The 22,844-nt window shown below is 32.1% G+C and overlaps 4 protein-coding genes across 8 annotated transcripts; 3 read left to right on the top strand and 1 right to left on the bottom strand.

The window, feature by feature from the left end:
• The first annotated feature begins 53 nt into the window (after positions 1-53).
• LOC109600559 (actin-related protein 2) lies at positions 54-2,686 on the top strand. Of its 3 annotated transcripts, XM_049963603.1 has the most exons (9): positions 54-212; positions 279-389; positions 469-483; positions 1,089-1,109; positions 1,197-1,355; positions 1,408-1,536; positions 1,589-1,777; positions 1,831-2,055; positions 2,269-2,686. In XM_049963603.1, the coding sequence occupies exons 1-9, from the start codon at positions 165-167 to the stop codon at positions 2,590-2,592; spliced, it is 1,221 nt and encodes a 406-aa protein (XP_049819560.1). In that variant the 5' UTR covers positions 54-164; the 3' UTR covers positions 2,593-2,686. The 3 variants fall into 3 exon arrangements, with proteins under 3 accessions (XP_049819560.1, XP_019872282.1, XP_019872284.1); XM_020016723.2 differs by lacking the exon at positions 1,089-1,109; XM_020016725.2 differs by lacking the exons at positions 469-483; positions 1,089-1,109.
• A 178-nt stretch (positions 2,687-2,864) lies between these two features.
• LOC109600556 (RNA polymerase-associated protein Rtf1) lies at positions 2,865-9,664 on the top strand. 2 transcript variants are annotated; one of them, XM_049963602.1, is made up of 9 exons: positions 2,929-3,084; positions 3,253-3,293; positions 3,342-3,709; positions 4,707-5,110; positions 7,740-8,089; positions 8,146-8,358; positions 8,411-8,695; positions 9,005-9,227; positions 9,282-9,664. In XM_049963602.1, the coding sequence occupies exons 2-9, from the start codon at positions 3,273-3,275 to the stop codon at positions 9,374-9,376; spliced, it is 1,959 nt and encodes a 652-aa protein (XP_049819559.1). In that variant the 5' UTR covers positions 2,929-3,084; positions 3,253-3,272; the 3' UTR covers positions 9,377-9,664. The 2 variants fall into 2 exon arrangements, with proteins under 2 accessions (XP_019872278.1, XP_049819559.1); XM_020016719.2 differs by lacking the exon at positions 3,253-3,293 and having other exon boundaries at positions 2,865-3,084.
• Positions 9,665-10,658: 994 nt separating this feature from the next.
• On the top strand, positions 10,659-19,653 carry LOC109600544 (cofilin/actin-depolymerizing factor homolog). 2 transcript variants are annotated; one of them, XM_020016704.2, is made up of 3 exons: positions 10,659-10,807; positions 18,849-19,171; positions 19,233-19,653. In XM_020016704.2, the coding sequence occupies exons 1-3, from the start codon at positions 10,805-10,807 to the stop codon at positions 19,351-19,353; spliced, it is 447 nt and encodes a 148-aa protein (XP_019872263.1). In that variant the 5' UTR covers positions 10,659-10,804; the 3' UTR covers positions 19,354-19,653. The 2 variants fall into 2 exon arrangements, with proteins under 2 accessions (XP_019872263.1, XP_049819561.1); XM_049963604.1 differs by lacking the exon at positions 10,659-10,807 and adding an exon at positions 14,474-14,500.
• A 2,169-nt stretch (positions 19,654-21,822) lies between these two features.
• On the bottom strand, positions 21,823-22,811 carry LOC109600550 (mitochondrial import receptor subunit TOM20 homolog). The gene is made up of 2 exons (XM_020016709.2): positions 22,425-22,811; positions 21,823-22,358 (listed from the first exon to the last, which is right to left on the bottom strand). Exons 1-2 carry the CDS (start codon positions 22,549-22,551, stop codon positions 22,027-22,029), a joined length of 459 nt encoding a protein of 152 aa, XP_019872268.2. The 5' UTR covers positions 22,552-22,811; the 3' UTR covers positions 21,823-22,026.
• Between the last annotated feature and the right edge of the window lie 33 nt (positions 22,812-22,844).

Here is a 22,844-nt window from a genome sequence, read left to right as displayed (position 1 = left end):
CGCTGGTTTCTTTATTGACAAATAAACGGGGCGTAAGTCTAGATAACTGTTTTATCAACAACAAACGTCAAATTTGCTGTCAACTTGAGGTGTGGTAAAAAAACGAATGAATCACACGTAAAAAAATTGTTATTTAGGATAAATTAGTTGTTAAATTTAATATAATGGATAGTCAAGGTAGAAAAGTAATTGTTTGTGATAATGGCACTGGGGTGAGTCCTGAAATTCATTAAGAAATCGACGATAATTAGATAAAAACATAACCTTCTTCCTTTTAGTTCGTTAAGTGCGGATATGCCGGTAGTAATTTTCCTGCTCATATTTTCCCTTCCATGGTGGGACGACCGATAATTAGAGCTGTAAATAAAATAGGCGACATTGAAGTTAAGGTAAGTCCCAACATTAAAATCCTCCAGTCAACAGGAAGTTGTCAGTTATCGATACTCATGTCTTCTTTTTATATTCTAGGGTTTACATGTAGAAGTAAGTTCACTGATGTGTATTTGAATGTTTACCCCATGTATTTTTCCCCCTACTAATATTTTACACTGTTAACTTTTATAAACAAATGCATGTTTTGTTATTTGGGCAATTACACCTAATTCTTTAACATTGAAATTTACAATTGTCCTCATTGAATATAACTTAATAATTGTTTTTATTAAACTTGGCAATGAAGGAAAGCTTTGTGATATTTTCTAGTTACCCAAATACCACTATCTTATCTTATTGGTAAACATTTTGTTATCTTACAATATATAAACATTTATTATAGTTTTTACAATGAAGTAATTTAATTATGTTTACAAATTTAAATGTAAATATTGCACTTTTATCCCTAAATAAATCCAATGAGTTTTATTAGTTGAAAAATTTTATTTTTTATTAATGTAATGTATCAAAAAATAAAATTTTTCAACAGCCTGATTGGGTTAAACACTCCATTAATAAACCAGATTATTACCAAGAATGCGTGTGTCCCTCCAGTGATTTCTAGCTTAGTACCCCGCCCTCCCGAAAACAATTAACCACCTGAACGTAAGCGCAAAAATTTGTTAATTCTGGGCTAATTATTACATGCTTAACAGGGAGTAGCAAGCACACTTCCTGTAAGTATTACCACTTTTCCCATATCGTAGTTTGTTGCCGACAACAACGAAATCCCTTGAATTAATACGTTCTAACGTGTTTTTTAGGACCTGATGGTAGGCGACGAGGCGTCCCAGCTCAGGTCGCTGCTGGAGGTCAACTATCCGATGGAGAACGGCATCGTCCGCAACTGGGAGGACATGTGCCACGTGTGGGACTACACGTTCGGTCCCAAGAAGATGGACCTCGATCCCAAAGAAACAAAGGTGACTTGACATTAAAGTGTCTTAGGGGAAGTTGTAACTCAACTGGTTTCAGATTCTTCTGACTGAGCCGCCGATGAATCCGCTGAAGAACAGGGAGAAAATGATCGAAGTCATGTTTGAGAAGTACGGATTCGCCGGCACCTACGTCGCTATTCAGGCTGTGTTAACTTTATATGCTCAGGTAACGACACACAAAAGCCAAACGTGGGTGATAGTTACACTGTGAATTTCAGGGTCTGTTGTCTGGGGTCGTTGTAGACTCCGGCGACGGTGTAACTCACATTTGTCCCGTGTACGAGGAATTTGCACTGCCACATCTTACCAGACGACTGGATATAGCCGGTCGCGACATCACACGCTACCTAATCAAGCTCCTTTTGCTCAGAGGCTACGCATTCAATCACTCAGCCGATTTTGAAACTGTATGTAAACAATACATAATTAATACATAATATACGGTTATTTATTAATGTAGGTGAGGATGATGAAGGAACAACTGTGCTACATTGGTTACGACATCGAAACTGAACAACGTTTAGCTCTGGAAACAACAGTTTTGGTTGAACCTTACACATTGCCTGATGGACGGGTTATTAAAGTGGGAGGCGAACGTTTTGAGGCACCCGAGGCTTTATTCCAGCCCCATCTGATCAATGTTGAAGGGCAGGGAATCGCAGAACTAGTTTTTAACACAATTCAGGTAAATAACATCAAGATTCCAATAATCACCTCATATTACAATACAGTACAGTGTTTGTTTATTTGATATATCAAAAGGTGGACTTACAGTTAACAAAAATAAGTATAAAATCAATTGTTTTAAACTGTTTCTTTCAGTAATTTTGAATGTTATTGTCTTAACATAACCTAACCTAAAAAGTGTCACAAAGTACAGTAAGTTGCCTTATTCCAGGCTGCCGACATCGACATGAGGCCGGAACTCTACAAACACATAGTCCTGTCGGGCGGTTCGACGATGTATCCCGGACTACCCTCCAGACTTGAACGGGAGATCAAGCAACTGTACCTGGAGCGAGTACTTAAGAACGACACGACGAAGCTGAACAAGTTCAAAATTCGAATTGAAGACCCGCCAAGACGCAAAGACATGGTGTTCATCGGCGGCGCCGTCTTGGCCGAGGTCATGAAGGATAGGGACGCATTTTGGATGTCAAAGGAGGAATACCAGGAACAGGGGCTGAAAGTGTTGAGGAAATTAGGCACGCGAGCTGCGTAACTTATTTTTATTTATTGAATACTGTATTTTACAATATGATTTTATATATATTTTTTATCGATAAGTGCAAAGACTATTATACATTTTAACGTTATATGTTGGAACTTTATGTATACATTTTTTTCATGCATTTTAATAGTCTGTAAGATAGAATAGGCAAATTTGACAATTTTTTCAATAAACCAGTATTTTTAAGTTTAAACACTTGTATTAACATCGGAAAACTTGTTACATTCCTTCATCCAACTCGAATAAAATCCCAGTTATTTAAACTTGGCGCCTTATTATGTTTGGTACGTTGGTGATTTTGGTTTTCCCCCCAAGTCAGTTACCTGCCAAGGGTAATTCGCAAGCTTACTTTAAGAAAGTTGTTTTGAATATTTTCCAAATTCCAGTGTGTGCCTACAAAATTAAATCATGGGTAAACGAAAAAATCAAGCGTTAATAGACAGTGACTCAAGCGATAACTCAGGAAGCGACCTAGATGACTCTGTAAGTAGTCGCTTATTTAAAAACTTAACCTAACAACACTGTATTATTGCCAAAAAATAGATCCAAGTGCGTTTTATTTTTAAAACAAAAATAATCATTTTTGGCTATGACAATGATATTTATTTCCTTGTCAAATTTTAGAAATTCACTATTACATAAATGTTGTAGATTAAGATTAACCTGAAAAAATGCTCCCAGTCCCCTTGAATGTAAGTAAACCAATTTAAAATATCGTCTCCTCTCCAAATCGATTGCAGGAAATCCAAAAGCTCTCCAAGAAGAAGAGCAAGAAGAAACGTTCACCAAGATCCTCCTCAGAATCTGATTCGGGTTCTGATAGTGAGACCTCATCGAAGAACAACAAAAAGAAGCCGAAACGTGACTCGATATCGTCCGATTCCGACTCGCACAATGGCAAACGAGCGGAGGCCGCCAGGAACTCCGAGCCCGAGGAGGGCGAAGTGTCAGACTCCGACTCAGATTCCGAGGAGGAGTTCAATGATGGATATGATGATCAGCTTATGGGTGATGAGGAGGATCGAGCCAGGTTAGCCAGTCTCACTGAAAAGGAGCGAGAAACAGAAATTTTCAAGCGTATCGAAAACAGAGAAATGTTGAAAAAAAGGTGAGTCTTCACTTTGTTAACTGTTTTATTTTGGTTAGAACCTTGCAGTTCGGTTCTTAAAGGTTTGGCCTGCATCAAATTATTAAATGTCACTGCTGCATGTTTCTAAATTAATTGACTAAATTCTATTTATAAATTGTCATCAATTCTGTCAATTTGAATGACTGTAACTGTCTGGTTTTCGTTTGGCACATTTCTTCTTTATATTTCGGAGTAGACAAACTCCAGGTAAGTGGCCCACTTATTAGATTTGCCCAAAAAAACAAATATTCCTCTTTAACAGCTTCGTTTTGGGCTAAGGCGCATGCGCAGTCCAGCAGTCTGCCTTTGGATATGCGCATGCGTGATAATACCAACTTATAGTTAACAATTAATATTGGACGCCTTGATTTTAGGCACTTCTAGTGTTTTGTGTGCATAAATATTCTTGTTATAACAATTTCACGTTTGTATATATCAAGTGGGATAAACTGCTTGAAAAAAAATTGCTCATACAGTAACAATTTCTAAACAAATGTTGACAACTTTGACAAATAAAATTGGGGCCATTTGTTACTAGATTTTTTCCCAGTATTATACGTATCAGTTACGTAGTTTTCACGTCCAGATCAAGCTGCTATAAATCAGATTGGGCAGTTGAAATATTAAGTGCAGGGTTTTACCAAACTTAATTAAACATGAATATTCTAAAGAACAAGAAGAAAAGGGGGCGAATTACTGGAAAATCAAAGTAAATATGTTTTTTCTATACAACGCAATTTGTTCCCTGAACGGCCATTTGCCAGATTTTTTTTTATGTTAATCATAAATTGAATATTTTACATGCAATTATTGAAAATATCGTATTTTTTAATTAGATTTTGTATTTTGAGGTTACTCAGTTACCGTCCAGAAAAAAAAAACGAATAATTTTTCACGTATTACTTCAAAGTGACTGATAAACTAAAATATTGTCATCGATCCCCACGAGAATGTATCACAATAAATCCCATTCCAGATTCGAGATCGAAAAGAAGCTGAGACAGGCGAGGAAAGCGGAACGTGCCAAAGAGAAGCCGTTCGCCAAACCCAAAGACAGGGACAAGGAACGGGACAAGGAGAAGGATCGCGATCAGAACAGGCTGCAGAATGACTACAGTTCCATCGACCACAAGGAACGTAGCAAGGAACGTAAGAAGAACATCGAGGAGAACAGAGGCAAGGTGGACAAGCGTGTGAACGCCATGGCCGAGTTGAAGGCGAGACGTGAGGGCAAACAGAAGCGTGAGGAGGCCGAGGAGAAGCGGAAGGAGGAGCAGGAGAAGAAGAAAAAGAAGGAGGAGGAGGAGATGACGAACAAGAGCAACAAGCTGAAGGCCTCCGATATTTACTCGGACGACGACTCGTCCAGTTCCAGTGAAGGTATGGTATTTTTTAATAACCTAAATAACCTAAATCAATTGAGAAGAAACATTGTTTATTTCAATTTTAAATAGAAATTTTAGGTTTCATCTTCATCAAGTTACAGACTGATCAATTGATCTAAAATTATCTAAATAATATCCTTGAATTTAAGTTATTTAAAGATAAACTTAATTTAATGAAAAATTTCAAGTACTTTAAGACATGTTTTTGTTAACATTGCCTTTTTTCCATCATTTACATTTTAATTTAAACATCTATTATTTGGAGACAACCTATGTTCTTCCTTATTCAGTTCCAAACATGTTGATTGATCAGAAATAATCTAAATTATTGATTGAATTCCATTTTTAAGAGATAAACTTCATTTGTTGTTGATTTAATGAAACAATAGAAAACTAGACGAGAATTTAATAAAATGAATCAATACTTATTATTTATACAACGTTTAAAATTGAAACTTATTAAGCAATTATAGAATATATCAATAAAAGTTATTGATTTTGTTGGACAAGATTGTAAATAATATATTTTTAAAGCAATATTAAAGTTTATATCATAATGTCCTCTTTCTCTCTTAATACTTGAATAAATTAAGCATTTGTTACATAAGTTGAAAGACATGTTGCTTAAGATTAACATACATATATTCTCAATCAAATTACCTTTAATTACACTAGTTTACAAAATCTTTTGTGTGCATTTTATATTTTTTATTCAGCTACAAACTCTAATAAGCCTCAGCAAATTTGAGTCTCAAATATATTAAATTTTAATTGTTTTCGTAAATAAAACCTTCTGAACTTGGGGCACATTCCAACTTTTTAATTTTGAAGAGAATTGAGTCCAATTTAATTAAAATTTTGATAATGAATTATAAAATTAAGACCATATATGTGTATATTTATAATTTTATTGGATGGGCCTCACAAGATTTGAGCCTCAAATATATTAAATTTTAATTGTTGTGACAAATAAAGCTCTTTGAACTTTGGGGTGCATTTCAACTGTTTATTTTGGTAGAGAATTTAGTTCAGTTTAATTATAATTTTGAAAATAAATTATAAAATTAAGGTCATATATTGTATATTTATAATTTTATGGTACTGAGAAGATAAATAAAAAGGCCTCACAAGATTTGAGCCTCAAATGTATTAAATTTTAATTGATTTAGTAAATAAGACCTTTTATCTTTGGGGTACATTCCAACTGTTTAGTTTAGTGGATTTGAATTGTACTCAATTCAATTTAATTATAATTTTGATAATAAATTATAAAATTAGGGCAATATATTTATACATATTTAATTTTATGGTACTGAGAAGATAAATAAAAAAGGCCTCACAAGATTTGAGCCTCAAATATATTAAATTTTAATTGTTTTGACAAATAAAGTTCTTGGAACTTTGGGGTGCACTTCAACTCTTTATTTTGTAAGAGAATTGAGTCCAATTTAATTATAATTTTGATAATAAATTATAAAATTAGGGTCATATATTTGTATATTTATAATTTTATGGTACAGAGAACATAAATAGTAAAGACTTCACAAAATTTAGTCCCAAATATACTAAATTTTAATTGTTTTGGCAAATAAATCCATTTGAACTTTGGGGGGTATATTCCAACCCTTTATTTTAACCCAGTTTAATTATAATTTTGATAATAAATTATAAAATTGGGACCATATATATGACAAATAAAAAAGGCTTCATTAAATTTGAGCCCAAATATATCAAATTTTGGTTGCTTTGACAAATAAATTCTTTTGAACATTGGGGTACATTTTAACTCATTTTAGTTGTAAATTATGAAATTGGGGCCATATATTTGTATATTTTTAATTTTATGAAACTGAGAAGATACATACAAAGCCTCACATAATTTGAGCCCCAAATATATTGAATTGTATCCACATGTTAATTGTTGATTGATATTTTATTATAATTAATTTAAATATTTTAATTGTAACTGATTGTATTTGAACTTCACACATTGACAACTACTTCTCCACTCACTTTTTCTGAAAAACAATTTAGTATGCTATTTTTTTAAAACTGTTTCCATGACTTTTAAACAAAAACAACTTGAAAATTTGAAATAAAAGCAGTTGATATTTAGCAGTTGTTCATTCCAGACTTGCAGTTTTGTCTGATAATGCCCAAACGTAAGTTTTTTAAAGAATTTTAATGTCCAAGTATATTTTTTTAATATTTTAATACTTTAATTACATATTAGAATAACTACATTGTATGTATTTTTTAAAATTGGTCAAGTTATGAAAAATTTTTTTAACTTCTAGTTTTATAAATGCATATAATTATATACAGAATTAAACCATATCGTTTATATTCATATAAGAGTCAATCAAATAATAATTATGGGGGCCTATAAGTAATTTTTTTGTCATTCACTGGTTAACTAGTTAGTTTATACTGCAAATGTATTAGATATTTAATTACATATTATTAAAATATTCTAAAAAATAATATAATGGGAAATAATATGATTTTATTTTACATATGTCAAGTGTTGTCAGACGTCTAACTCACTGAACTGTCCCCCCGCACACCGAAATTCACTGGATCCATGGAACCTCCCACTGTTACTAATAGTTTGACGATTTCAGACGAAGGCAAACGTTCGCCGCAGCCGAAGCAGTCGGCCACCGCCTCCGTGCGTTCCCGCTCCAGGTCCCGATCGTCGTCGAGCTCGAGCTCAAGCGAGGCCGAGCCGGAGGCGGAAGTGCCCGAGCCCGCCTACACACCCCAACGCCAGGACCTCAACCAGATCCGTCTGTCGCGCCACAAGTTGGAGCGTTTCGTCCACATGCCCAACTTCGACAAAATAGCCAAGGGGTGTTTCGTAAAGATAGGCATCGGCCAGCAGAACAACACGTCCATCTACCGCGTGGCCGAGGTCATTGGGGTCTATGAGACCGCCAAGATTTACACCTTGGGCAAGACCAAAACTAATAAGGTACTTTGTATTGATCACAATACAGTTAATATATATTAATTTAATTTAATTTGAAGGGGTTGAGGGTGAGACACGGCAACCAGGAGCGGGTGTTCCGACTGGAGTTCGTATCCAATCAAGAGTTTACAGATAGTGAGTACCACAAGTGGCTGGAGGCAAGCGCCGCCGCCGGCAACGAGTTGCCATCCAAAAGCAAGGTCGAACAAAAGATCGCCGACATCAAGGAGGCGATCACGTACGAGTTCAACGAACAAGACGTCGAACGAATTGTAACTAACCCACAAACTAGTTTGGCTTTAGTCACGCGTTTCGATTTTCCAGCTGCGGGAGAAGGAACGGTTCAAGTCCAACCCCCACAATTATGCGATGAAGAAGACGCAGCTGATGAAGGAGAGAGACGCAGCCCTATGCCGAGGCGACGAAGAGACTGCCCGCGAGTATGCTCAGAAGCTGTCGGAGCTGGAGGAGCGTGCCTCAGAGCTGGACAAGCTGCGCACCTCCACCATTTCCAGTATATCATACATCAACGATCGTAACAGGAAGAAGAACGTGGAGGAGGCTGAGAAGGCCATCATGGCCGAAGTTCGTGCCAATAAAGGAAAGAAGGTAATGTAACTAACAATAAAAACCCCTTGTTGCCCCTTGAAGATGAGCCTACAGTCTTGCCATAAGCTGCACAGTTATTCTGAAGCTTTCTGAGTAATTAGAAAATGATTATTTCATTTACATCTTACTCCAAAGTATAAATTTTAACTATCTCATTAGTTTTCTACCCCTTGAATGACTTGTAAACCACTGCATTGTTACAGTTGTTAAATTCTGGCTGATCTCAGCAGTGATTTCTGCTGTCTGAGGATAAAAATTTGACTTATTTAAAGTTTTAAATCGTCGTATACTAATGTGATTCCATTTTAGGTTGCTGATCCCTTCACCAGGAGGTCAACCAAACCAACAATGCACTTCAAAGCCAGCGACAAAGACGACAAGTCTGACCAAGTCCTGGATTTGGTGCCCGAAGATGCCCCCTTAGAAACTGAGAATCCCATGCCCCCACCGAAGCCAGTGCAAGTGTCGTCGGACGACTTGTTCTCCGCTCATGACTTTGATATTAAAATAGACTTAGAAGTTCCTTTACCTGGTAAGTTGTGTAATAACGTGATGGGGAAACTTTGTAATTTGCTTCTTTGCCTAGAAACACCTATAAATGTGATTCCGAAATTATCCACGAGAGCCCCGAGACGAAGCTTGAATCTCCAAGACTACAAGAAAAAGCGAGGACTTATTTAGTATTAGTACACATAATTGTTTATAAACTTTACTGACTAATTGATTAATAAGACTAGTTTCTGAACGGTGTCAGTAATGCATGATTGTGACTTAAGTGATGATTTAACATTGGAAATTGTTTTATATTGTAATTTATTTATTGTTATCGTAAACAATGCCAAGATTTTTTGTATTGAAGGAATTTTAGTGTATGTATAGTATTTTCTATCATGTTTTTTCCATACATAAACCGTACCATTGTGTAGGGCAAGTTTTATTTTTATGAAATAAATTATAATTTTCATTTTATTTTAAGAGTATTATTTACTAAGATGTAAAGTTTATAATTAGGCAGCATGTATCGCATAAGGCAGTACAAGTAGAAATAAAACAGTATATTGATCATTCCAAATAATCTTTATTTTACACCCATTGAAGCTGGAAATTTGCTTGAGCACTTTCCTGTCAATATTCACTAATTATGACTAAGTGATTCATTAAAATAGCCACAAAATTAGAGACAAACTTATTGATTTGTTGTGGGACAAAACTATTGATGGGCCCCCGTATACTAAATTGTCCTATCGCAAGGTGTGAACTTATTTGGAAACTGGAAGATCACCATCCTTGTATGACTACGTTTACTCTGTTTTTTTTTCCAAAACAATGGGACTGGAACTAAAATCATTATTGCCATAAAAGGTTTATCTGAGACTCCCACAAAAAGCTCCTAAATTGGATGTCGGTGAGGAGTTTGCGATGCTCATCGCAGAGCCCCTTATCTTATCAACGAAAAGTGCCCGTCCAAGACGCCGCACGCGTCCAAATCGATGATTTTAAAGGGCGTGGCGCCAACATTTCAATTTCAAAGGCGGCCATGTTGGAAAGACTCGTTTACCTTTTATGGGCATTTGAGAGAACCGGCTCGCACATTGGTCGAAATCCGTGACTCATCCGTACCCGCAGCGATCGTCGATTTTTCCGCCGTTTCCACGTCGCCTTCCCCAAAATCGCAAACGGCTGCCGTGCGACGGATTAACCAAAAAAGTGTGGAAACGGATCCGGAAAACAATTGCGAAATTGTTTAAAAACTTTCGTCGGTCCGTTTTGAAAAAGGGCGCAAAACGTGCGCGGCGAAAAGTAACCCGACGATCTAATCGGGGTGGGCCTTGGCCGGATGGCCGGTGATTTTTTTTGAAACAAGGGAAAACGCTTGACGTTCAGGTCAATCGGGTTTCGTTGGTGATTAAGTCATCGCTCAAAACCGAATAAAATCTTTTGGAAGAACAAACCGTCGGCGTAGTAATAAGGAGACGCGCGCCTGCGCACGCACACCCGCCGGCAGATCAACGTTCGCCACAGACCTCCAAAAGAGAACAGTCGTTTAAAACTGTGTGTAACCGGCAGTTGAGTATTGTATAGTTCATTGTTCTTCTGGATTAATTCAATATGGTGAGTACTGTTCGATTATTACACTCCTAGGCCGCCGGTAGTCGAACTCGGGGGACAATCCGCGGATTTTAACCGTTTTAGGGGAACAGTAGAAGCCGGCCGCCATATTCCGCAGATTCGCAATAACTGCCAAAAATCGCCTTAATTCGCCGTTTCGGGGGTCGAATTGGAGTCGTGGCGGCGTCCTAGCCGCAATTGTGCCTGTGTTGGGTGTTTTACAGCCCCCACGTCACACTTCCTTGCCTCGCCCTAATCGGGGGGGTTGACAACTCGTTGGGTCTCCTTGGAAATCAGTTTGCAGCCCCGTTTTGCCGCCCAGTTTGTGCCCCACGTGAGGGCCACAACCGGCTTTAGTCCGATTCGGGTTCGTGGATTTATAAGGATGTGTCATTCGATATCTCGGTACGGTTTTCGGTGGTGGTCCAAGGAATGGACGAAATTAAGTCCTTAGGTCACTGCAGGAGGGTTGGGGCCCAAAATACACGCCATGTGGGCAATCTATTTTTAGACTCGGGTCTTATTAGCCAAATTTGGAATGTGCCCTAAGGCTACGTGCCTTTTTTTAAGCACGGGAGAATACCCCCACCGGTCGGGTTAATTTTATGCTTGTAATTAATCAGATTTCTGTCTAGCATAGCAGAACACCGATTTTAATTAACTCGGGTCATAATTAAACTGCTTAGACAAGAATAGTTCGACGCTTTGTACGTCGAATTGTGCGGACGTTGTTGCCAAGTCATGGTGTCTGTTCCTCCCATACAATCTTGTCAATCAAAAGCTCAAACTCGAAAGTGTTGCCCACCAAAGTGGGCAAAAATTGTCAATTAATGTTTACAACCGGAACACACACAATTAAAACAATTTAGGGACAATTTTTGCCACATTTTCTGATAGTTCTTCCAACTTAACTGAGTGTTAAAACATTCCTTCAAACTAAAACGACTTGCAAAAACACCCAGTAGTAAATTGTGACAATCCCCATCGATCTGGCAACTTCTTTAGTTGCATGCAGTAACATTTTTAAGGCGGTACTATTTATAATCAGCACGGTTGCTGCCAATGTTTGCCATGTTATTAAAATAACGGTTTAAAAATTTTCAATAAATTGTACTGTACGTTTTTTTCGTGTGTATGTGTGTGTGTGATTTAATTGCCACGGTTGAGTCCCCGTAATGAGCTGGCAATAAGTTATTCGTGACGAGGATAAGTGATTCATTTCACCTTTGTTTGGATTGATTCGAGGGGAGGCAGAGTGTCTGCACCGGGTTGAAAGATCTGGCGGACGGAGTTTAGATGAGGGGGGAAAACTAAGTTTGATTGAGATGTCTGCGAAGAATGCGTTGTTACTCGTCGAAGGTTACGGCTGTTATCTTTTGCTGTGGCTAAAAAATTCGAACGTTTTTCGTTGATGTCGAGTCATTAGCACTTTTTTCGGTGTACTTAAATAAAGTTGTACGTTTCTTTAAAGCCAAATTAGTGATTTTGATACATAAAATTTGTTTATTTATTAGATAAACTTTAATAACATAATGTAATATAATAATAATAATAATAATAATAATGTCTGTGAAAGGAGTATTAAAATTTAGGAAATTACAGTTTTCCTTCTTTTTTCAACAAAAATTTTTATAGATACTACTTACGTACTTTTTTGCAAATACAATTTTAATCGATATTTATCAGTTATAAATAATACTTCAGTAATAGAGTAAATACTAGATAATCAATTGTGACAGAAATTCAATATGTAATTGCATTGATATTACCCAATAAATTATGTTATGAAACCAACATAAACATAATTTAGTTGTTTTTGTAATTATAGTATTATTTAGAACTTTTAGAATATTTTAAATTGAAAGTTTGGTATATATTTATAATTATTTTTTTATTCTAATGACTTGAATAATCATTTTAATCAAATAAATTGTTTATTTTAAAATTCTTGATTATATACAGTTTAAATTTTTGTATACTTTTACTTATTTTGAATTAGTGAATCATTATTTGCTGAACATTGCTGATTTTTCTATATATTTAACTTTTTTGTATTTTAATAATATTTTGTAATTTTTTTTATTAAGTATACGGTTTATTTTAACATTTATTTTATAATTTATTACTGAATATCTTTATCAATAACTTAAGTTTTTATATTGGAAATTACACATTTTCTGGATTTTTAACAGTTTTTTTTTGTTTCATTAAATAAATAGTTCATTTTAGATTTTTAAAAAATTTTTCAATTTGTAATGGTCAATTTTTTCATTTTTTTCTTTTATTTTAATTTTTAACACATTTTTGCTGAACATTTTTATCAAATAATTAAATTTATTGAAGTTTCTTATGTTGGAAATTATAAAACTTCCGGATTTTTAACAGTTTTCTGTATTCTAATGACTTTTTACTAAACATTTTCATTAAATAATTGGTTTCAATTTGTAAGGGTCAATGTTTCCATTGTTTTGTTTTATTTTAACTTTTAACACATTTTTGCTGAATATTTTTATCAAATAATTAAATTTATTGAATTTTTTTATGTTGGAAATTATAAAATTTCTGTATGTTTAACAGTTTTCTGTATTCTAATGATTTTTTACTAAATATTTTTATTAAATGAAAGCTTTATTTTAATTTTTTTTGACTTTTTCATTTTAAAAGTGTCAATTTTTTTGTTTTATTTTAACTTTTAACATATTTTTGCTGAACATTTTTGTCAAATAACTAATTTTATTGAAGTTTTTATGTTGGAAATTATAAAATTTCTATATTTTTAAGAGTTTTCTGTATTCTAATGATTTTTTATTAAATATTTTCATTAAATAAATGGGTTATTTTAATTTTTTTTTTAAATTCTCAATTTGTAAGAGTCAATTTTTCCATTTTTTTTGTTTTAATTTAACTTTTAATAAAATTTTACTGAACATTTTTGCCAAATAACTAATTTTATTGAAGTTTTTTGTGTTGGAAATGATAAATTTTCTGAATTTTTAACAGTTTTCTGTATTCTAAAATGGTTTATTTTAGATTTTTTTTAATTTTTTCAATTTGTAAATGTCAATTTTTCCATATTTTCGTTTTATTATTTTATTTTTGAATTATCAGTATCAATTTTTCCATATTTTGGTAAATTTTTCATGAATATTTTATCAAATAATACAGATTTTTTAAGTTTTTTATATTGAAAATTTAGAGTTTTCAAAATTTTTAATATTTTTTGTGTTCTGATAACGTTTTACAATCAAAAAAATTGTTTATTTTAGAATTTTTGGACATTTTCAAATTATAAGTTTCAATTTTTCCATATTTTGGTAAATTTTTACACAACATTTTATCAAATAATTCAGATTTTTGAAGTTTTTTGTATTGGGAGTTTCGAATTTTCTAAATTTTTAATATTTTTTGTTTAATTTAGAAGTTTTGGACATTTTCAATTTGTGAGTTCCAATTTTTCCAAATGGTAAATTTTTACTGAATATTTTATAAAATAATTCAGATTTTTTAAGTTTTTAATATTTTCTTTCTTCTGATAACTTTAAATTATTTATTTTAGACATTTTTACATACATAATTAAAAAAAAACTAACAATAACTGTCAAATAAATTCAACTTTGACAGTTGTAGTTAATGTCAAAGTTCTGAAAGTTGTCAGTTACTGTTAAAGAAAAAGAAGCCACAAAAATGCCAGCTGGGGTGAATATTCATTCTCATTCATATTACCGTTTCTCTTGAATTTAAAACAATAATTTTTACATTTACTCTGAGTTACAATCATGCTTAGAAAATTGTTGAACCTGTGTATTGAAACACGTCGAAATTATTCCAATTTACTCAACGAATCTTTGTAATCGTCGCTTCCGAACAACTCACCAATGGCAAGGTCAACAGATACATTTATTAAACCGCAATTTACTCGAATCTGTACGTCAGGCTCCCCTGTTTTCGGAAACGACAACGGTGACGTGTCACGTACACACAACCGCCCCAAAAGATGATTCATAAACGAGAAAAACAACAATTCTCACTCAATATTTTGTGTTATCAACTTGAATAGCTGATAATTTGATAAGGTAATTAAAAGTAACTCATACATGTCAGTCAGTCAGTCAGTCAGTCAGTCAGTCGTTTGTTGTTATTCAAAGTAGTTGCTGTGATTTGTAGGCAAAAATGGTTCGTAATATTTTTGTTTATGTATTGCTAATTAACTTAATTATTTTTGGCATTGTTTGATGCAGTAAGTTATCTTGTTTAAGTGCTCCAATGTTTTCTAAAATTAAATTATCTGCCTGATAAGATCCCTTGTCTTGAATTTAAAACTTTCCTTAATGGATCATCGATCACAAAACCCCCAAACAATTTTAAACATTGTGCGTCAGATAAGATTTTGACCGTGACAGGAAATAGGAACGGGTACCGGAAGCTCGGACGTGTTGGAAACGAAATTGTCCGGTCTCCGGCATTGCGCACCCGATTGAAACGATCGTCACGATTTAACGGATTTAACAAATCGCGTAATCGTTGAATTTACAGCCGCTGGACGGTGGCCAGGATGTTTTCACGCACTTTTGCCTTCGCTGCGAACGAACGTTCGAGAGATTTAATCCTGTTTTATTATCAGTTTTGTTGCCGTTATTGGTTAACTAGACGAAACTTCGTTGGTTTATTTAATTTATCATTGTTTTTGACATTTATGTATGTATACATGTATTGTGTATGCGGTTTATTCTGCAAATATTTTCTACGATTTCGATTCTATTTCTATATTTGGACTCGGCCAGTAACAAGGTTGAAACTGGTGCGTCACAATTTAACCAACCAATAAATTAAGACATGTGCAAATGTGATTTATAGAATTAAATATTTTAAATCTTACTTGGCCTGTTTCAACAAATTGGTCTAAAATTGTTTAAATACTAAATATTCCCAAAAAATAGTTTTGAATAACGTTGTGATTTTTATAATTCCGACAAAATATAAATTTTTAAATGGGATTCCTTTATTTTAATAAATTTCCATATTTAAATTTCTTACATCAAACATTTTTATCGCATAATTCACAGTTATTTATATATTCATATAATTAATTGAATTTTTAAAATTTAATTATATAATTTTATATATATTTTAATTTTAATATTTATTTTAAACCATTAAAATATTTCTTGGTATTTTAAGAAATTTTAATTTTCTCAAAATGAAAGTTTGGTATTTTCATTTTTCTTATATTCAGTCAACTTTTACTAAACATTTTTCAATAATTTTGTTTAATTTTTTCAAATATTTTATGGTATTTTAGAATTTATTTACTGGATATTTTTATTAAATAATGTTTAGGGTTTTTTTTTTTAATTTTATTATTTAGATTATTAGATATTTCTTGTTTTTTAATTTTTTCATATTTTAGCCATTTTTTAGTTAAATATTTGGTATATATTTATATATTACAAATATTTATTACTAATAACTCATTGTTTTTCATTTTTTATATTAGACTTTTTTTTATATTTTTAATTTATAGATTTTATTTAACTTTTTGAAATTTTTAAAAATATCAAATATTTTAGGATTTATTCTTATTTTAGACATTTTTTAGTTAAATAATTTGTATTTACTTAGTTTTTTATTATAATAGGTTTTTATTAATAATTATTACAAGTAATTTATTGATTTTTAGAATTTTTTATGTTTTTATTTATGGAAATTTTTGAAAGTTTTTAAAATGTCAAATATTTTAGAATTTTTTCTTATATTAGTCATTTTTTATTTAAATATTTTGCATATATTTTTATTATTTATATTCTAATAAGATTTTACAAATATTTGTTACTAATAATTGATTGTTTATCATAATTTTTTACGTTGGAATTTTCCAATTTTTTATATTTTTAATTTATGGATTTTTTTAACTTTTTAAATTTTTGAAATTATCAAATATTTTAGGATTTTTCTTATTTTAGTCATTTTTATTTAAATAATTAGTATTTAAAAAAACTAAATTTTTAATTCTAATCAGTTTTTTACTAATATTTATTACAAATAATTTATTATTTTTTACATTTTTTATATTCTTAAATTATGGAAATATTTATGATTTTTTAAAATATTAATTATTTTATGATTTTTTAAAATATTAATTATTTTATGATTTTTTCTTATTTTAGTTAATTTTGAGTTATATAATTTGTATTTATTTAGTTTTTATTAATATTTATTACAAAATAATTTATTGACTTTTAGAATTTTTCCTTATTTTAGTCATTTTTTAGTTAAATAATTAGTATTTATTTAAATCAGTTTTTACTAACATTTATTACAAATATTTTACTAATTTTTAGGATTTTTTATGTTTTTAATTTATGTGGCAATATTTGGAATTTTTTAAAATATCGAATATTTTAGGATTTTTTCTTATTTTAGTTATTTTTTAGTTAAATAATATTTGGTCTTCTTTATTATGATCAGTCTTTTCTAATATTTATTATAAACAATTTTTATTTATTAGAATTTTTTGTTAGAATTTTCAAAAATTTTATGATTTTTTCTAATTTTAGTTATTTCTTAGTTAAATAATTTGTAATTATGTAGTTTTTTTTATTCTAATCAAGTTTTACTAATATTTGTTCTAAATAATTTATAGTTTTCTAGAATATTAAAATATAAATTTTTATATTATTAATTGTTCTTATATTCAATTGTTTCACTGAACATTTTTACTAAAAATTTTTAAATATTTTAGGATTTTATATTAATTTATTTTTTTTTTCAGTCAATTTTACAAAATAATTTTTCTTTATTTAATTATTTATACCAAATAATTGAGTTTTTCGTTTTTTATTTATTTTTTTAATTAGAAACTTTATTTTCTTGATGAAACATTTTTTAAAAATCATTGTAATAAAACAAGTCTCTTTTTAAATTGTTATTTGTACTCGAAATTAATTGTTTATTTAATCTATAACGGCATAATAATAAACAAAAATTTCATACTTTAATTAGAAATTAATTGATTATGACAAATTTCCCTTTAAGACACATTTTCAGTGGATTTGGGAGAACTAAGGAATGTTTAGTAAAGAAAAACATTAGTTTCTAAATAAAAAACAGGAAAAATTTACTTATAAAGGTTTTATTTTCATCATATTTATTTATTCCGTTGTCAAACAATATGATGGAGCACTTCTGATAAACCAGACTGAATAATTCGTATCTGATTAATGATTAAAAAAACAGGATATTTTTTATTTGCTCTAAGATAAACATATTTATACAAAATATTAAAATTGGCAATGTACAACTTAAATTTTAATGTTGTGCAACATTCCCCAAATATATTCGACCACAGTCATTTTCGAAATAAAGAACTAAACAAGTTTTCATCTCGGAGCAGCCTTTCCAAAAATAAACTGTCAACTAATTTATACATTTAGACCAATTTTCGGCAATTTCACAAGTTTACATTTGTTTTATCATCGGGTAACTTAAAGCTTCGACTTAAATCAATTGTAATATTGCTGAGAATAATTTTAGATACAGTACAGAAACTTGAAAAACTATCGTGTGTCACCACACGAAATTGTTTTACGTGAAATGTTCATTGTAAAATCCGTAAGAATACTTAATATAAATAAATTACAGATAAAACTTAACGAGCTTTCATAAAGGTCGACGACACGTCGATTTTCCCCTGAACCTTGGCTTTCCCGGACGGTTAAATGGCCCGTTGTCCCGACGAAAAATCGGCTGAATCACCGCCGGAAACAATGTTGTGTGAACACAATTGATGCGCTTGCATTATCAGTTATATGGTTTGCACAAAAAATATAAATTAGGTGGGCCTGAAGGTCATTTGATTCAGTATCTTGTGAGATAAAGGCTTTGTTTGTTTGGTTTGATAACGTTAAAATGATCGACAACAATTTAATCCAAATAGTTTAATTTAAAAAAAATATTTATCCCTGTATTTCCATCAAGAAGTTTCCTGAAGTTGTCTAGATAAGCTGATTTTTGTATATTATTGATTAATGAATGTTGTAATTTTCAGGCATCGGGTGTAACAGTGTCGGACGCGTGCAAGACCACATACGAGGAGATCAAGAAGGACAAGAAGCACCGTTACGTGATCTTCTTCATCAAGGACGAGAGGCAGATCGATGTGGAGGTGATCGGATCGCGGGACGAGGAGTACGACCAGTTCCTCACCAACCTGCAGGCAGGCGGGGCCGGCGAGTGCCGCTACGGCCTCTACGATTTCGAGTACATGCACCAGTGCCAGGGCACGTCCGAGTCCTCCAAGAAACAGAAGCTCTTCCTCATGTCGTGGTGTCCCGACACCGCCAAGGTTAAGAAGAAGATGTTGTACTCTAGGTAAAGTATATCTATTAAATAATCCAGACTTTGGAACTGACTTTTTTGTGTGTGATTCCAGTTCATTCGATGCGCTGAAAAAGTCGCTGGTGGGCGTGCAGAAGTATATCCAAGCAACAGATTTGTCTGAGGCTAGCCAAGAAGCCGTTGAGGAGAAACTCCGAGCCACCGACCGTCAATAGTGCGCACGCGTGGCCAATTTTGTATAACCTCGTGACTGTCTAACTCACGCACCGAAACTACCATGGTGTATTATTTAATATAAGATTTTCAATATTTAATATTGCTTCATTTTAAAAGTACCGTAACTGTGTAATTATTTGAGAAAAATTATATATCTGTATTTAATATGCAGTAAAAATTTTCACAGACAAATACAACCCATGTTCTTTATTTGTATCTACTAGGTATATCCATTTTTTTTTGTTTTTATTTTACCTTTCCATATTTTTTATTTAATAAAAAGAAGTATGCTAACCGAGGTTTTTGTTCTGTTATTTTGACACGTTCTAATGTCCATCCTTCCTAAATGAACGTGTTAACTACCATCACAATTTACATTAAAGTATTCCTTAATAATTTTAGCTAAATGGATTAAACAACAAATTCATAGCAGAAGTATGACATACATATAGAATTTAGAAAATAGATCACAAATCTTTTTAAAGTTAAAGTTCACTTAAAAAAACTAAATTTAATTTTCAATTTAAGTCCAAACCAATTATAACAAATTTTTAATTTAAAGTATTCCCCAATGATTATGGAAATGTTCATTAAATAAAGGATAAAATACACATTTTTATTATCTATTAGAAACTTTGAGCAAAGGTGATAAAATTAAATTATAAAATAACTTTGAAATAGTGGTTATAATTATAGCAAATTATTAAAATATGTTAAGTCAATCGTTCCCTGTATTATTAAAAAAATTAGGGCCTGACCAAGTGGTCGTTTGAAAACCTTGAAAGAAAATCGATAAGTGGATAATTCGAATGTCTAAGAGCCACCCAATCTCATAGTTAACTGAAATTAAAGCCAACCTGAAAGAAATAGGACTTCCTGAAATTAGTTCAAGGACTGTGAGACGATGTTTAGTGGATGGGGGTTAGTTTGACCATAAACCTACAAGAAAAATCTTGATTACTAAAAATGTTCAATTTGACTTGTTCAGGATCACGTTCACTGGATTACACAACAGTGGTGACGAGTCTGAAGTTATTTCATACAAAAATGATGGTTCAGCTTATGTTAAACATCCTACAGAGACAAAAGTACACAAAAAGTTAGTGATATCCACAGTGGAACATGGTGGTGGTTCAGTTATGTTGTGGGGATGCTTCAATTCTTCTGGCGTAGGCCCCCTTAGTATGATTTATGTACAGAGATATATTAAACAACTATTTGCTTCTATATATTGAAGAAATGATTCTCTTAATAAATGTATTTCAACATGAAAACGATCCTAAACATCCAAAATTGCGATGGATTAGTTAAAACACCAAAACATAGATGTTTTGTCTTGCCCTTCCCAATCTCTAGACATCAACCCTATAGAAATCTCTTTTATAACTGGATTCGACATAAAAATTTTACAAATTTAAATAAACTCATCACAATAATTCAATAAGCTTGAAGGAATGTAGGCTTATATATATTCGAAAAATGGTCGAGACTATGTCAAGGAGATGGGCCAAAATTATGTAACAAAAAGGATATTATACAAAGTGTTAAGTCAAATTAAATAACATAGATTTAATCATCAAAAATCCCTTTAAAAATTAAAGGGCTATTTTGGAGAATAAGAATATAATACTGTATAAAACAATAACAGTAAATTATTATTTTAACAGTTAACATTAAATAAGTTATGCCTAAAATATTTAACTAGTACCACTACATATAATACTATTATAATATATTTATGAATATTTTTGAAATAAATTTATTTTCTTATAAGACATCATATACATATTTTATTAAGTATTTTTCTGATAAATATTGGAAGTATTTTATAAAAATACTTAGATTTTTATTGCTAATCAAGTTTGATTGTCAATAAATAAGAAATTTTGTAATCTTCAGTGATATTACATAATATGTATTTGTAGATAATATTATCTCCATAAAAATTTATTATGAACTGTCGCATTATATAAATCATATTTTAAAATTTAAGATTAGTAATATTAAAATATGGAAAATTTAAGCTACGTATTTAGCCTCGGTTCTCAGTCTGTACACATTAAATTTAAAAATTGAAATAATATATAGTCTAATAGGATTCAATATTAAATTAACAATAATAAATAAGGAAAAAACATACAAACAAGTGATTAGTTTCTTACAAGAGCAAATACGTAGGTTGAAAATTAATTTTTAGTTTAATATTGAACAAGTTTTTATACAAATATGTATATATTGACTAATACTAAATCAATTTTATTGTGTCAGGAACTTTTGCCTTCAATATTTACATAATATTGTCTCCATATAAATTTTATTAGAATATATATTACTATGAAAAACATATTACATATCTAAGAGTAAATTAAAAAATTAGAAATTAATCTTGTTTCTTAAATTATACAAACATACACTTAATGAATAAAAATATACAATTTGTTGGGATATGATAGTAAAATAAAATTAAATAGGGAAATACTTTATATATTTCAGCGCACATCAAGTATTATTTACATTAAATAATCAAACATTCAAATAAAAACATATAAACCATAGATCATTTGTATTGCTTGATGCAACAACTTTATTACTCACGTAATAACAAGTGAAAAAAGTACAATGAAAAATAGTAATGAAACGATCTAACAATGAGACTAGCTAAGGCAACAAAGTTACTCCACATCCTCTTCCTGAAGCGAAGCGCTGGGAGCCTGTTGTGCTTTCATCAATCGGGGAGCCACCGATGGCAGTCTTTGGATCAGTAAGTGGAACACCTGTGGTTGCAGGGTCTGCTGCAACACTTGTAGCAAGTCGTTCGGCTGGCCGCACACCGCGACCGCGTTGCCCAAGTGATCGACCCCACTCTCAAGGTCACCAGCAGCCAACAGCTCTTCACCCAACTGGATCTCCTGCAAGAAGAACCGCTGCACGGCCTCGTGGTCCTTCATGTCGGGGAACACCGTGTTGACCCGCTTCTGGCTGCATTGCTTGTTCGCCCTGCGTCCTGCGAAACCGATCAACAAAACCACATTTTTAGTTTCTATTGTCTTAACCTAAAAATGTCGCTTACTCTGTCTGAGTTTCTTTTTGAAGTCCGGATCCTTGTGACGCTGGATGTCAAAGTAGATGCAGTAGCCCAGGAATAAAGTCGCCGACACGCCCGCACATATTCCGAACACCGCTTTCGGAGAGACCATTATAACGAGATTACGATTTACAATTCGCTCCCCAAAACGCTGCCGTCCATCACGCACGGTCGACCGGAAGAAAGTTTTGACTTGACAGCTCCGACTGTTCGATTTACCTAAATTTTTTCACTGCACTTTTTACCGTCTCTAAGGCGTTAATATATTTTTACAAGGCACGCGAGGACGTCCAATGATCCAGACACGCGACTTTTATATAACCAATCTATTTAAAATGGACTTGATGAGACATGAAACTGGAATTCGGTTCGGTGAATAGTCAAAATTTGATCATACCAGAATAG

Source organism: Aethina tumida, chromosome 2 (assembly GCF_024364675.1).
Source record: "Aethina tumida isolate Nest 87 chromosome 2, icAetTumi1.1, whole genome shotgun sequence".
Taxonomy (NCBI): domain Eukaryota; kingdom Metazoa; phylum Arthropoda; class Insecta; order Coleoptera; family Nitidulidae; genus Aethina; species Aethina tumida.
Note: the sequence above shows the minus strand (reverse complement) of the source record. Positions and strands in the feature narration are given on the sequence as shown.